The sequence below is a fragment of the Ascoidea rubescens genome (assembly GCF_001661345.1).
Source record: "Ascoidea rubescens DSM 1968 unplaced genomic scaffold ASCRUscaffold_9, whole genome shotgun sequence".
Taxonomy (NCBI): Eukaryota; Fungi; Ascomycota; class Saccharomycetes; order Ascoideales; family Ascoideaceae; genus Ascoidea; species Ascoidea rubescens.
In genome coordinates, this window is record NW_017962921.1 from 162,340 (window position 1) to 176,503 (window position 14,164).

Consider the following 14,164-nt stretch of genomic DNA (forward strand, 5'->3'; position numbering starts at 1 on the left):
GGATATACTATCACTAATGAAAGATCTGGTTGGATCTGCTTAACAGACTTTAATATTTGAAATTGTTGATGATCATTTCCTCAATAAAAAGGTTTTTGATTCAATTAGCTTGAATTCCATCGAGATTATTTTTATCAACCACCCAGCTTTGTTAGTTGTTGCTTTGAAATAGCATTATTTTTCTGTTAGGAAATATAGCTAATTTTGTTTGTTTTTGTTCTTTTTTTGTTTTCTTTTTATGTTCTTTCATATTATTTTATTTTCTATAGTGATGATTCATTGATAATCATTTTTGGATTAGAAAATTTACTTTTATTTATCCTTTGATATTTTTGTTTCATAAACTTGTTTTAATTAATTAGCTTCACTTTTCTTTTTTGATTGACATATTATTTCCTCCACAAAGTTTTGTAAAACGTAACAACCCTAAACAACCCTTGAAACTCAAATAATGAATAACTTATCGCCCAGTCTGCTGTAATTAGATCTCTGAGAATTAGCTTCAGTCTTTCCAAGTACAATTGCTTCTAAACCAAAACATATTGTTTTTAGCGTAGTACCCTCCATTAGAACAGTGATAGAGTTGAAAGAACTGCAAACCTCATTCCTAAGTTTTCACAACTTGACTGAAGCAAATAAATTCTTTGACACATCATAGTGGGCAGTATAAATAACTACATGGAACTGTTTACTGTTCAGACGTCTTTGTTTTAGCGAAATAACTAATTTGCAAACCATTTTAGATTCAATTGCACAAAGACGATGTTGCTCTAAATGAAGAACCATAATTCTACTTAGCTCAAAAATAAAATCCAGTAGTGTGAACTTTCAAGTGAACCAACTGATATTCATTAATTATATAAAGTAGGATCCGTAAAATATAAGCTTCCCAAAACAATAAATGTGTATACTCAAAAAGCAACTGTTAACACAACACCAATCAACTAACTCAGTCAAGAGTAAAACCTAGACTTGTTGAACTTTTGCATAGTTTGGTGGTCTGAGTTTTCTGTTCAATGCTTTAGAGCCCCATATCGGCAAAATAGAGACAGCCAAAATAAGTATGGTTTGCCAGAGGAATTTGAATGAGCTAACGTACTGCAAGTCAAAATAGTCACCTAAAAATGGGATTGAAATGATAAATATTAATGCCGTTAAGATTTCGGCACCAATCATGATTTTGGTCCATGTATATATTTCGATTGCCACCATTATCAACTCATTAAAAATTAAGGCTGTGAAGCTAAGTGCAACCATAGTTGAAAAGTAAACAGGATCAATTGATGTTAGTTGTTGTGATAATAGCTGTATAACACATCCCTGGTAAAACGATAGTATGCACCAAACAAAAAAGGATTTATAAGAAAGAGATCTGCCAACAGTCAACTCTTTGTACAACTCAGGATACATATTGGCCAAACTTTCATTTACATCACAATCCAACACCATAGAAAAAACAGGAGCCATTGTATATAGAGTAGCATAACCAACCATCAACCAGCCTTGATACAAAGCCAACGGCTCAAATAATGAGGAAACCGAGTAAACAGCCTGACAAACAGAAATGATCAACCCCCTATGGATTACAAACTGGGCTAGTTTTGCTGATCTTTTGTAAGAGTTTCTTCCATGCCATAATAATAGTTTGGATAAATGACAAAACTGAGTTATAGAAAAGTCAGCGGCCAAAGAGGCCTGTTTTCCTTCTTTCCCAACAATTCCGACTCCAACATCGGCACACTGAATCATTGATACATCATTACCACCATCACCGATACAGCAGACTCTTTTCTTTGTAATTTCTCGAATCATCAATGCAACATCGGCCTTTTGCTGGGGAGTACATCGACATGCCACAACAACCGGCAATTTCACCACAATGTCAAAAAATTCCTGTTTATAATATTTCATGAAAACACCAAGAGACTCCCCATCAATTAGCAAGCAAGCATCATTATTGGTTTTTAAATATTCTATAGAGTCCAACACGTTATGCTGATTTTCGTTTAATTTCGTGACAACATGAACATATTGACCTCTAGAAATCAACTTTGCACTGACAGAAACGCATCTTGCGGTTTCAACTTTATCACCAGTTAACATCCATATTTTCACTCCTGCGTTTCTTAATAGCTCAATTGAAGATTTCACATCCTTTTGCAATTTATCCTCAACTCCAGTTAAACCCAACAAATCTAAATCGTGTTCGAGATATTTGCTAGTAACACTTGCCATTTCCAAATCACGGTTGTACATAGACAAAGATGCTTCTTCATATTGTTTTTTGAAAGTATGATACAAATCAGTGCTTAGTTTCTTTCTTCCAATGACTAAAGTTCTAAGCCCTTCTCTAGCCATATTTCCAGTTTCTTCATCCAACCAGTCATTATGTTGAACAATTTTACTCATGACCGTATCGGCACCTTTCTCTAAAAACCAGTATTCTTGCTTTTGTTTATCCTTCACAATAATACCCATCCTTTTTGTGTCAGAATTAAATGGAAATACTTGTAATATGTCGAAATGCAAAGAATTGGAGGAGACATGATGAACCAATGTGACAGAGTTTCTGTCTCTTTTGTACAATGACAACCCAACCGATTCTGTATATTTTACGATAGCAATTTCATCAGGAGATGCAGCTTGGTAGTTCAAGATCCCATCCTCAATTGTTGGAGTGACGTTGTGACATATGGCTAGGGTAGTAATTAAATCTCTAACTCTTTGAGACAAATCTCTTCTTGTTTTTGGGGCCTCATTCACCAAATGATTGGATGAGTTTTCAAACCTCATAGTAGAAATGTAGTCACTGACAATATCCATTGAATCACCAGCATAGGACACGGTTCCTAAATGAAGCTTTTTGAGTTCCATATCATTTTGAGTCAATGTACCAGTTTTATCGGATAGTAAATATTCAATTCGACCCAAATCCTCGGGAATGGTGCTTGTTCTGACAATAGTATCCGGTATTGCTTTATCGTTTTCGATTTGGTGAGCATAAACCGATTTTCCCAAATCTAAATTAACTCTTAATGAAACGGGAATGATAGTAGAAAAAAGAATGAGATATTTCATGATGTCAATATACCAGCCTTGTTTATTTTGTTTGAAGCAAACGAGAAGAACGGAAAGAATGAAAACCGAAAAACACAAGATCTTTGACAAGGAGTTGATTTCCAATTCAAGCAAGCATATTTTACCGGTTGATTTGGTTGTATTCATGGACTGTCTGGTATGAGAACCAGTGTAGACTACACAGCCAACAGCACTTCCTGAAGCCAAGACAGTGTTTGCCCAAAGGGTGTTATCAATGTTCAAGGGAATGGTTTGATTATTATAGACCAAGTTTCCCAAAAAGGAATGAATAAATTTGGCTGGAGGACTAGCAGTGATGCTGATAGTACTTAGTTGCTCATAAGACAAAGTTTGTGTGAGAGGAGTTGCAATTCGTAATTTCCAATCGGTTTCACCATCTAGCTGATCTGTTTTGATGAAAGATTCCCCAGTTGATTCAGAAGATTGAAGAAGAATCATATCTGCAGGGATTCTTTTGCCTTTATGTATCTGGACTAGATCCCCTATTTTCAAGTTTTTACTCTGGACGTTGATTATCTGATTATTAGGATCTGTGGTTAAAACTTGGTATAATTCGCTATTGGATTCAGAATCTCTCCGTCTTCTTTGAATATCATCAACAGCTTCTTTGAACATTGTTACAGAAAGTACAAATGCGAGTGGAACAATATAGGAAGAAAGATAGCCAATTCGCAAGATGGGAATAGCTTGGGTCAAAGCAACCACCAAGAAATATAGGTTGAAAAAGAATTTGAATTGATCATACAAGATCACTGGAATAAAAGTTAGCGGAGAATATTTTGCATTGGAGATTGCATTCAGAGGAAAACCCGAGTTATTAACGCCAGGATAAACAGTTCTTTCTGATAAATCTGGTATTGGGTTACTAACATTGTTGGAAGAATCGTCTCTTGAAGGCGAAGAAGCTAAAGGTAGAGATATAGTACTTTTGGACCTGAAGAGTGTTTTTAAATTCAACCAAACCGATCGCAATGCTTTTCTCCGATTTTGACTTTTATTAAAGTTCGAGACTTGGCTTGTGGAGAGAATGGGAGTGGTATCATCCATATTCATAGAGGATTCTAAAACACCATTAGTGTTGTTAATATTATTATCGCTATTATTAGTGCCATTGTAATTGCTGTTATTATTACTATTTTTATCATTATTATTGTCAATAATATGATTGAAATGACCGCGTTCATCTTCATCATTATCATCACCATCATCATCTAAGTAAAGATTATCATGTTGATTATTTGAATATCGGTTTAGGGTAAAAGATGTTGAGCGAGAGTAAAAGTTTTCATTTTTCCAGTTGGCATTATTATTATTAGTGTTGAAATCCATATTATCCAAAGGAATTGAGGAGAAATTTTTTTTTAGATTCAGTAAACTAGAAGATTTCTGATGATAATCTTTATTGGTACTAGTGTTACTAGTATTGTTATTATTATAAGAGTAATTGATTAGATTGATGTCCTCAAATGGATTGAAATCTGGCTGAATATCCGCTAAATTTGATGAATCCAATCGAAGAATATTAGAATTGGATGGAGTTTCAGTCAATTCTGAACTCGAAATTGACGAAGATGAGTTTGAATCTCCTTTAGATTTAGATTTTTGATTGGATTTAGAAATATGGTTGGAATTTTTGAGTTTGGATGAAACTGAAGATTTTGAAAAAGAGTTAGGGGAGGTTGATGAAGGAAAAAAATGGGCTGTATCAGAAGTGCTTTTGTTTGGAATACTCATTTAGGTAAGTAAGCCCAGCTAAGTAGTAGAATAAAGGGATGTGAGTTTTTAAAGCTGCAATGGCAATCTGCTTCTATGGAATATATGATCAGTTAAGACCAAACGAGAAGCTTAATTGGGTGATTGTTCAGGTGGATTGGAAATAATTGGGAATAGTTGGGGTATCAAAGGAGAAGGTCAATTTAGAAAAAATCTCAGGGGCAAAGAAACATGTACGACGCAAACCTGATGGAAAATAATTAAAAGAAAACAAAACTCAATATCCCTAAAAGTAGTAACAAGAACAAAACACCAACTAATCAATATCTGACCAGCGAAAAGATGTTGGTCAAAAAGATGGAAGTGTTTTGAAGGCTTTGCGTTGATTCCTTTTCCGGAGTGCGGCGGTGCAGGGCGCGTGAGCACTTGTGACAGCACCGCCATACAACGCTTACCACATAATAAACGCAATAGTATGCATTCGCAAATAGTGCATGGTCCCGCATATCCCAATCTCCTGACCAAGCGGTGGAAAAATTATTACGTGATACACATTTTGAATAACCAACTCATATTTCACACCCTTTTTATCAACACTAGTCTTTGTCATCAGGTCAAGTTCCTCGATACAGAAGATGGTTTTCCAGGAACCTTTTGCTCTTGAGCAGTTCATGGACAAATACGAAGGTGTCATTGACTATAATTTGGGTGAAACTTGCTGCTATTCGTTGTCTTTAAATGAGTTGGAACAGCTTTCAAACAAAAAGTTTGAGACAAATGAATTGCTTGACAAGAGAATGCAGTACACATGGATTAGAGGGTCAGAAAAGCTAAGGACTCTTATTGCAGATTTCTACAACGAAAATGATGACATCACAAACAACAAATTCACAAAAGATGATGTTGTGATTACCAATGGGGCAATTGGAGCGAATTTTTTAACACTATACAGCTTAATTGATACAAATGATCATGTAGTTGTTTTTAACCCAATCTACCAACAGTTGAATTCCCTTCCAAAGGTATTTAAGGGTGAAGTGTCCGAAATTAGGCTATCATTCAACTCATCCACTAAAGCTTGGTACTCTAAGACAGAACTTCTTCATGCCATTAAGTGCAGCATTAAAGATAATACCAAATTGATCATTATAAATAATCCAAATAATCCCACCGGTACAGTATTTGATAATGACGTTTTAAATTCAATTATTAACATTGCCGAAACACATGGGATTTATATTTTATCTGATGAGGTTTACAGACCTTTGTTTTATTCAATACAAGATTTTCACACCCCTCCTAGTTCAATCGCTACACTTTACAACAAGGGTATATCAACCAGCTCAACCTCAAAGGTATTTTCATTTGCTGGAATTCGACTAGGGTGGATAATAACAAAAAGCGCCCAGCTAATTACTGACTGCTTAGCTAAACGGGATTATAATATGATTTCGATTTCTTTGGTGGATGATTTAATTGCTTAGTATGTTTTAGAAAATGCACCAGTTATTTTAAAAAGAAACAAAAATTTAATAATGAAAAATTTGGAAGTTGTAGAGCAATTTGTGAATCGAAATTCCAAATTAGTGTGTTGTGTTTCCCCTAGTGCTGGTACAACATGTTTCATCCAGGTTTTGCATCCGGAAATTGATACACTTAAACTGGTATAGTCATTGGCGACTGATTTCAAAGTGCTTGTTGTTCCTGGTGATACTTTTGGTTATCCTGGGTTTTTTCGAATTGGTTTTGGAAATAGCTTCAACGACGTTTCGAAAGGCTTATCTATTTTGGAGTCCGTTTTGAATTCTTTTCTGCCTGAAACTGTGAATAATGAAAAGTAAATGCAAATTCCATGGTTGTGGCCATTTCTGTTTTAGCGAATCCATGGCAATATATTGATGTAATGAAGTATATGAGAAAGAAGAACTAAGAAGAGATCGGCAGCTTCTTTTATAGGGAGGTGGGTTAGGTCACAAAGCGTCGCGGGAGCAGACCGGTGACAGAAACCAAGGGACCGAGTGCAGACATCTGCGAGGTTCACAACGGCCCCCTTAACGCAGTATCCTGACCGAAGAAAATTGGGTTAATGTAGTCAAACATTTTAAAAAGCCTACAGACCTCTGTTTGCGTTGGCCAAGCGGATACCATATGCGATTGCAAATCATGGTCTCCAGATATCCGTTGACACGACCAATGAAGTGAGTTCAAATCTCTACCAGCGCTATCCAGCATAAATCATCAGCAGCTGTGAAACATTGGTTATGGTCACATCCTCCATTGTGAGTTGCACCAAGAGAGCCCTTTCAGATCTTCAAGCAATGAGAAATGGGGAGTTCCATTGCTTTGCAAGTACAAAATTTTGCCTTCCAATTTCGTTTAAGCACTTGATTGAAAATTGTCGTTTATGTGAACCACGGTACAGTGAACAGTTACGTATTTTGATTTTAAATATAACCCGAATTAAATGTAGAGCGATCAAATATAAAACAATTATTGACAAAAACTCAAAACCAAACGTTCTGCATCTCTGTCATAAATAATTAATAAAACAAGATATATCTAGCGATAAATCTAGCTTAGAACGGGTGTTCAAATATTACAATGACAGTCAGTCATAATCGTAGCAAGCAATCCTTTAGCGCAACAATTATGATATCAGCCAAACAATCAGATTCGAATTGATCCCTAACGAGGCAAGCCACAGCTCCATTCGACACAGCTTTGCAGTAATTGACGCAAGCAATTGTGACATGATAGCACTGCACAGCTAGGCCTTTATGGATTGCGCTTTCCGTACTATGGAAAGTTTTAAAATTTCACTAAGTGAAAGGCGCAGCAGCCAAATGATGCTCTACAGAAGTTGATTCGCAAATGTCTAGACAGTTGCGGTTGGTTCGAAGATCAGGCAGAATAGAACGAGTTGCTACCGCAATAGACGGTGGATTCAGCAATGTTGATAGCAATAGACTTCAAATATTCCAATTGGTTTGAGGTGCATTCAAGAATTCCGCTGACCGGATCTAGCCATTGTCAAGTGAAGTGCAGACCGCTGGCCGGTGGCTGTTGTGGTTTCAGACTAGATGTTATTGAATGATGACCAAAGTGTGGCCACCAATTAAGATTGCGCTGGCGTGGCATCAATAGTTGTTGTTGTAATCGCAATCTACCTCCTCAGCAGTTGATGCAGTCTGGTTTGATGAAAATATTGCCTTAGGTCAATCATGATGTCGCGGTCTTATCACAGCATTAGCATCTTAACATGGGTATCTAGAAGCTGATGAAGCATCCCAGCAGCGATAATACTATCACTCACTAATTAATGTGCAATAGAAACGATATATCTCACACAGGATTTTTCATGTAATACTTGTTCACCATCCATTTTAGAGTCATTATTTAAAGCAGCTCATATTATCAATACTTGTTACTGGCGGGATCCGCAAAAGCGAATGGGCAGAATAGCTTCTTGGACTTGATTTCTGAATGTCTTCTCAACAAGTTTTAAGTCGTTGCTTTAATTTGGAGCTTAGCTCGTTCCGATGGCTTAGGAAGAGGGTTGCCCCATTTTTATATTGTCAGTCACGAAATTGCATATGGAACTGCCAAATTGAAACATGCTTTCCTGATTGAGCAATTGTGTGTTTGTTTTTCATTAGGTCAAACATATGGTGAGGCTGCAATCGCAGCAACTCATTACTTTATGTTCCGGGGAGCCGTGGAGCAGCCGAAACTTCTGTTCATCATTAAGGAATTTCATCTAATAATTATGGATATAATGAATAATTCTTTTCTTTGATATCTGTGACATCCAATGATTGAGATGATACTAGCGAATAACGAATTTAGAAGGTTCATTTTTTTCAACGTGACCGTCCTCCTCGGCATGAATATTTGCAGATGTAACTTTTTCTTGATGCCATTAAGTTATACACTGAGCGGCAGCAGCAGGAGGCGCTTGGCTATTTGGAGCCATCATTGCTGTACTACATGTTTCAGCATAATAACCAACTTGAACCCACTCAAGCCGTCGCGCAGTTGGCTTGCCATTAGCAGCAGCAGTGGCTGGTGCTGACTTGACTGCAGCAGTAATGATCAGTCAACTGTGCTTGCTTGCTGAGAGTGAGTGAGCTATCGGATATGTCTTGTTCTGATGCAGTAGCTGAGGCTGCGAGCAACAAACATTTTTGCAGATAGGGTCAGCAAGATCTGGTCCATCTGTGTTATGGTCATCTAGAGCCGTTAGCAAGCTTGAAGGAGTGGAGCTTTGTTGCATTGTATAACTGGAACCATATATAAGCCATTTAGTCACACCTCTAATGTCACTCAGGTGTTCTTGACACACTATGTTGGCTGCAGCAAGAAAACTGTTATCAATCTCTTCTTCAGTGCCTGTATCGGCCACTTCAACATTATGTTTATTGAATGAAGGAGTGTGCCATGAAGTTGAGTCGCTGATGTGGAGACCTTTTTCTGTATGAAGATTTGAGCTGCTGGAAATCCATTTATCATTCTCTTTGGTTTTTCCATTAATTGAATAGCCCCAACTAATTGCAGTTGCCATTCTTCTGTCGTTGAAACCTGTTGCCAGACTTGCCCGTAGCAGCAGCATGATGAAGTAATTTTCTCACAAGTGATCCAGTTGATTGCTTAACAGAAGCAGATGAAAAGGTTTGTATTAGTGGTTGGCTTCGTCAAAACCTTAATGCGAACTGCCAGGAATTCCGCTGAGGTCAGCATGGTCCGCCATGTATGCCTTTTCACTCAAGTTGCTGGCACCCTATATCCCAGTGCACACATAAATCATTTTACTTAGGATCCAAAATATGTTTTAGGATCACTGTATACCCGGCGGAAGCAGGCATTTTGAAAATTGTAGCGCTTGAAATCGCTTCATAATGGAGTTTATATGGACAAGCCGACGGACCAGCATATTAGGCGGGATCCAGCTTTGTCAAAATGTGTTTACTTTTAGGGTTTTATTTCACAGATATTGCGGGATATCAGCCATACTATTGCCTCTAGTAGCTTTTGTCAAGGTTAGATTTTGCTAACTTTGGGTGGTAAGATTGTAAAGGGAAAAATGGAGCTGACATATCGAAATGAAATGTTTAAGATTGAGTAACTTCTTGAAAAGTCAGTTAACGCAGTCGATATCAGATCGGTCGATATGACTCGTTTTAATTAATGGTCGCGTTAAGCGAGTTAGTTTATACAAAAAGGTGGCAAAGGCTAATCCTTTGTAACTATCGGATCTTCAACCACATATTTTGAAAAATTAAAGACAATGGTTGGAATATAGCTCCTTCTTTCATCGGTAACTATTTGCATTGCTAAACAGTATCGAGATAAAGAACATTAGGGGCAGCGGCCCTTTCTCTTGTAGACGACTTACTATTAGCTGTGGTCTTGTTCTCATCGCCTCAAAACTCATATTTCAAAGAACCAGCAGCGGAAACCCACTCATTTTTTACTATGCTTTTTAAATCAGTTTGACATGGTTGACCTAAACAATGTTGCCATCTTGAAGAGACTAACGAGAATGAAGATGTGGATACAGGAGTATCGGACACCGCAAACTCTGCTCTGTTGGTCCGCAGTTCACCATTCAATTGGGCTCAGTGATCATTAGATGGCAACCAATCGTTAGAGTTGTAACAGGTATGATCCAAAGTCGATTTGCACTACGAGGAGCAGAGAAGTGGTTCTCGTGTTATCCGCCACTCAAAAGCATCTCCGTGCCCAAATCGTTCACATCATCAACAGTGTGTCCAGAACCAGCAATGTTTACCGGATCAGAAGCTAAGTTGCAAGACTAAACATTGCTCACAGAACTATTTTGGGATGCGCAAAAGAAGAAATTTAATTGTTTGAAATTCGGCATCTGCTGCCTGATACTTTGAATAGCTACGCAGCATGCTTTTCTTAAACTGTTGGTGCTTACTGAAGAGACAAAAGAGCGAATGCATCCGCCGTGTTGCAAGCTTTTCTCTACATTAATGCTTTTCGCCCTGACAACGATAGCAGGTCGCTGAGTTTAGTTCTGGCCTTGAAAGGTTGCTTTCCAACAGCGACTAAGACAGTGGAATATTTGTTTGCAGCAAGTCGATCACCACCATGATTATTGGCTGAAACTTTTTCATTAGTGAATGTAGTTATGGCAGGGCGAAAATTAAATAAGATCATTTTCCGTGCACGTTGTGCCCGATTTCGAAAGAACTTTGAGAATCGGGTCAATTTGTTCGGCAATGAAACAGTCAAATAGATTGTAACATACATCAGCGAAGAATCCATTGTGTTCTCTCTGTCTAAAACAGTATTTTGCCACTAATAGAAAGCATGTGCGCTGCTGATAGTTTTAGCTGCCTGAACATCAATAGTAACATAACTACTATCAATGTTATCTAATCATGGACGGCCATGGCACCGAATTTGCGGCTGCTGTTTCAATACAGCAGGTGCTGATATGCAATCAAACACCCCAATGAAAGTGTTACCGATTGAATCAGTAACGATCTGCGCATCAACCTGATCAGCAATCGTATTAGTTTTTATGATAAAGGCCTAAGCCATCCAACCGAAGCTGAGGGCTTTAAGAGCTCAGTCCGACACCAAAGTGGTAAGTTGTGGAGCTTCCATATGCTTTTCCTATTAGTGCCAGCCATCATTCGCATTCCAACTGAAGACCTATCATAGTGAATTTATGTCAATAAATCAAGGAGATGTACTATATTAGAAAGAACGGCCTAAAGGAGATCGGCAGCTTTTCTTAAAGATACTGGGTATCCACTGGGCGTGTCATGGAGGATGACCGGTGACTGACACGCAGGGACTGATTGCTGACATCTGGAGGGTCAGATCAGGAATCTATGGAGACCTACATTAGCATGCTTCGATTCAATCGTACAACCGATGTCACTTGTTTGCAGGTTACACCAATGATGATTAACTCGTAGAAGATGCCACTTAAAGAAATTTGCAGTGAGCTGATGATAAAGAATACCCATTATATCTGTTCATTCTTGGATTGCTGTATTAAGCTGCTAGGAGATTAAAGTATAGTATTGCTTTTTGCTGTTGATTTATTTAGTCAATATTTCGGTGCAGCACGGAAGGATCATTATTGATGTGGTGAGATATTGCTAAAATATTTAACCTCTAAAGCATTATCTCTTTAATAGATAGGTGGATCATTAGTTGAGTTTGTTGGATACTTTGACATTGAGTGGGTTGCAGAGATTGGCAATTGACAATCTGTTGGTGGTCATATACTCGTCATTAATCACAATGCCGTTACATTAAGTTGCAAGCGCTGGGGATGAGTGGCGTTGGTGACTGATGAAACGGAATACATTTTACCTATTGAAGGAATGAAGAACGGTCTGATCCAAAGGATGGGTTTGAAATATATTGCACAATTGTTGGTAAACCAATTATCTACTATGAGTGCAACTCGGCTATCAACTTGCCTATCCGTTACACATTTGCACATACTTTGAGTTTATCTCAATGGGGTATCATTTTGTAAGACGGTGGGCCAATACTGCTTTTCTGTTTTCAAGAGTTGATACTAAAAGTAATTATTGCGGTGTCTGAATGGAGCAGCTAGACGCTGCAGTGACAACATATCACGATAAACTGGTTTGATCAAACAATTGTTAGTAATTGTTGTTTTGTTGATTACGTGACTTTGCTTTCACTCTTTTATTTGTTTGTTGGATTCTTCGATGGTTATCGTTCAGGGTCGTCATACAGTTCTTTGACTGACTCTAGATAAAGTAGTTTCTCAACTGCTACAGTCTATTTGTATTACTGGTTTTGCTTCCGCTTGACAGAATGTTGATGTTCGCATTATGATTCATTTCGTTTTGCATTTCATTTGTTACTTCTTCAATTCTAATTCTCTTTATTTTTGTTCAGCGATTGGCTGTTTATAAAAGTTGATGACCATTTTTGGAGCAGTGGATCAGAGAATCAGTGCTCGCTGACCATCGACCTTCCCAGCTAGCTAGGAAACGGTTTTGACGAGATTGCAAGAACGACCTTTCTTCTCTTCATTACTCGTTGTTTTAGACGACCCTTTCTAGTACAGCGCCTATTTAAGTAGTTCCGAGTCACCCACTTCTTTTACTACACAATGTTTTTTTTGGAAGGCCGATTTTCGGATTGAAATCAGGTCCACTGCGCCATGGATGACACTTACACTTGATAGGCGCTCGGCTAACGCCATCGGTGGCTTGCACCATTTCTAAATGATTGCCAACATTGACTCGATCGTATGAGATTTAGTTAGTGAGGAATGGGGGGCTCTTGTGAGCCTCCCGGAAGTGCACATTTGCTTCTTCGGTGCTGTTCACGGGTGGGCTAGTTGAACGATGTGTGGTCAAACAAAATTCTTTATAAGATGTCCTGGGATTATCTATTTGATCATTTTTTAAAATTTTTTCTATGTTGACGTATTGTTATCGATTCGCTTCAGCAATGTGGTAGGTAATTTCATTGAAACTTGAAACGACGGTTTGCGTTGGCCGATCCGTTACCATGTGCCGGTTTAAAACATGAGCAGCATGGATCTGCTTTCGGGCGCAGAGGAGGGGGCTCGGACGCCACTCATCGCCTTTTAACCGAAAACAGCTTGTGGTGAAAAAAATGGGTTTTTGATAATGAGAGCCATTGAGGCAACATTACGACGTCACTTCTAACGGTGCTAGCAATGAGGCATGAATTGCTTTTTGGCTACGTGCGACATAATTGCTACCCGCCCACTCTGTCTGTTCTCTGTTGATGAGCAGTCAAGTTTTTGACCTACCGTTCAAACAACAATTATCGACTGCTAATTAATCCATCACTAAATTGGAAAAGTGATATAGGACAATCGAATAATATTTGAAGCAAATGGAAACGCAGCTACTCTAGGGTAACAAATTGACAATCGGTTAAATATTGTAATGACCAGTGATACACTCAAATTTTAGCGGTTGAAAGTTAATAGAACTCCAGTCAGAACAACAAATTGTATCACATCACTGAATAATGACCAACCATACGTTCATCATTCAATAATACTTTCATAAATCGAAGACGACGTAAACAACAAAAACAAGACTAACACAATTAAATTGTTGAAGGAATTTATTGTGATATATCAAATGCAGACCGCCTAGCGCTTTGTTCACTACGAAAGCAACATTAGTTGAGGAAGCAATTTTTGCAAACGTATCATCAACATTGATCAACACATTTATAAGGCCATGATTATTGAAATGTGCCTAGAGTCTCTGTGTTTGGCAGTTGGTTATTGAAGATGATAGCAGAATCGCTATCACAATAATTAATTGGTTTGTCATCATTTGTG

General features: G+C 38.0%; 3 protein-coding genes across 3 annotated transcripts; 1 reads left to right on the forward strand and 2 right to left on the reverse strand.

Annotated features, from left to right (window-relative positions):
- Positions 1-966: 966 nt before the first annotated feature.
- On the reverse strand, positions 967-4,146 carry NEO1 (aminophospholipid-translocating P4-type ATPase NEO1; the record flags this gene model as incomplete). The annotated part of the gene is made up of 1 exon (XM_020190684.1): positions 967-4,146. One exon carries the CDS (start codon positions 4,144-4,146, stop codon positions 967-969), a length of 3,180 nt encoding a protein of 1,059 aa, XP_020046367.1.
- Positions 4,147-5,371: 1,225 nt separating this feature from the next.
- On the forward strand, positions 5,372-6,685 carry ASCRUDRAFT_155848 (PLP-dependent transferase). Its single transcript, XM_020189351.1, has one exon. It carries the CDS (start codon positions 5,448-5,450, stop codon positions 6,294-6,296), a length of 849 nt encoding a protein of 282 aa, XP_020046368.1. The 5' UTR covers positions 5,372-5,447; the 3' UTR covers positions 6,297-6,685.
- Positions 6,686-8,856: 2,171 nt separating this feature from the next.
- Positions 8,857-9,086, reverse strand: ASCRUDRAFT_76585 (uncharacterized protein; the record flags this gene model as incomplete). Its single annotated transcript, XM_020193531.1, has 1 exon — positions 8,857-9,086. A coding segment is annotated over one exon (178 nt), but the record flags the coding sequence as incomplete, so codon positions are not given.
- Between the last annotated feature and the right edge of the window lie 5,078 nt (positions 9,087-14,164).

Excerpts from the sequence above, each read along its gene's own strand:
- ASCRUDRAFT_155848 (XM_020189351.1), top strand. The coding sequence starts at position 5,448 with ATGGTTTTCCAGGAACCTTTTGCTCTTGAGCAGTTCATGGACAAATAC.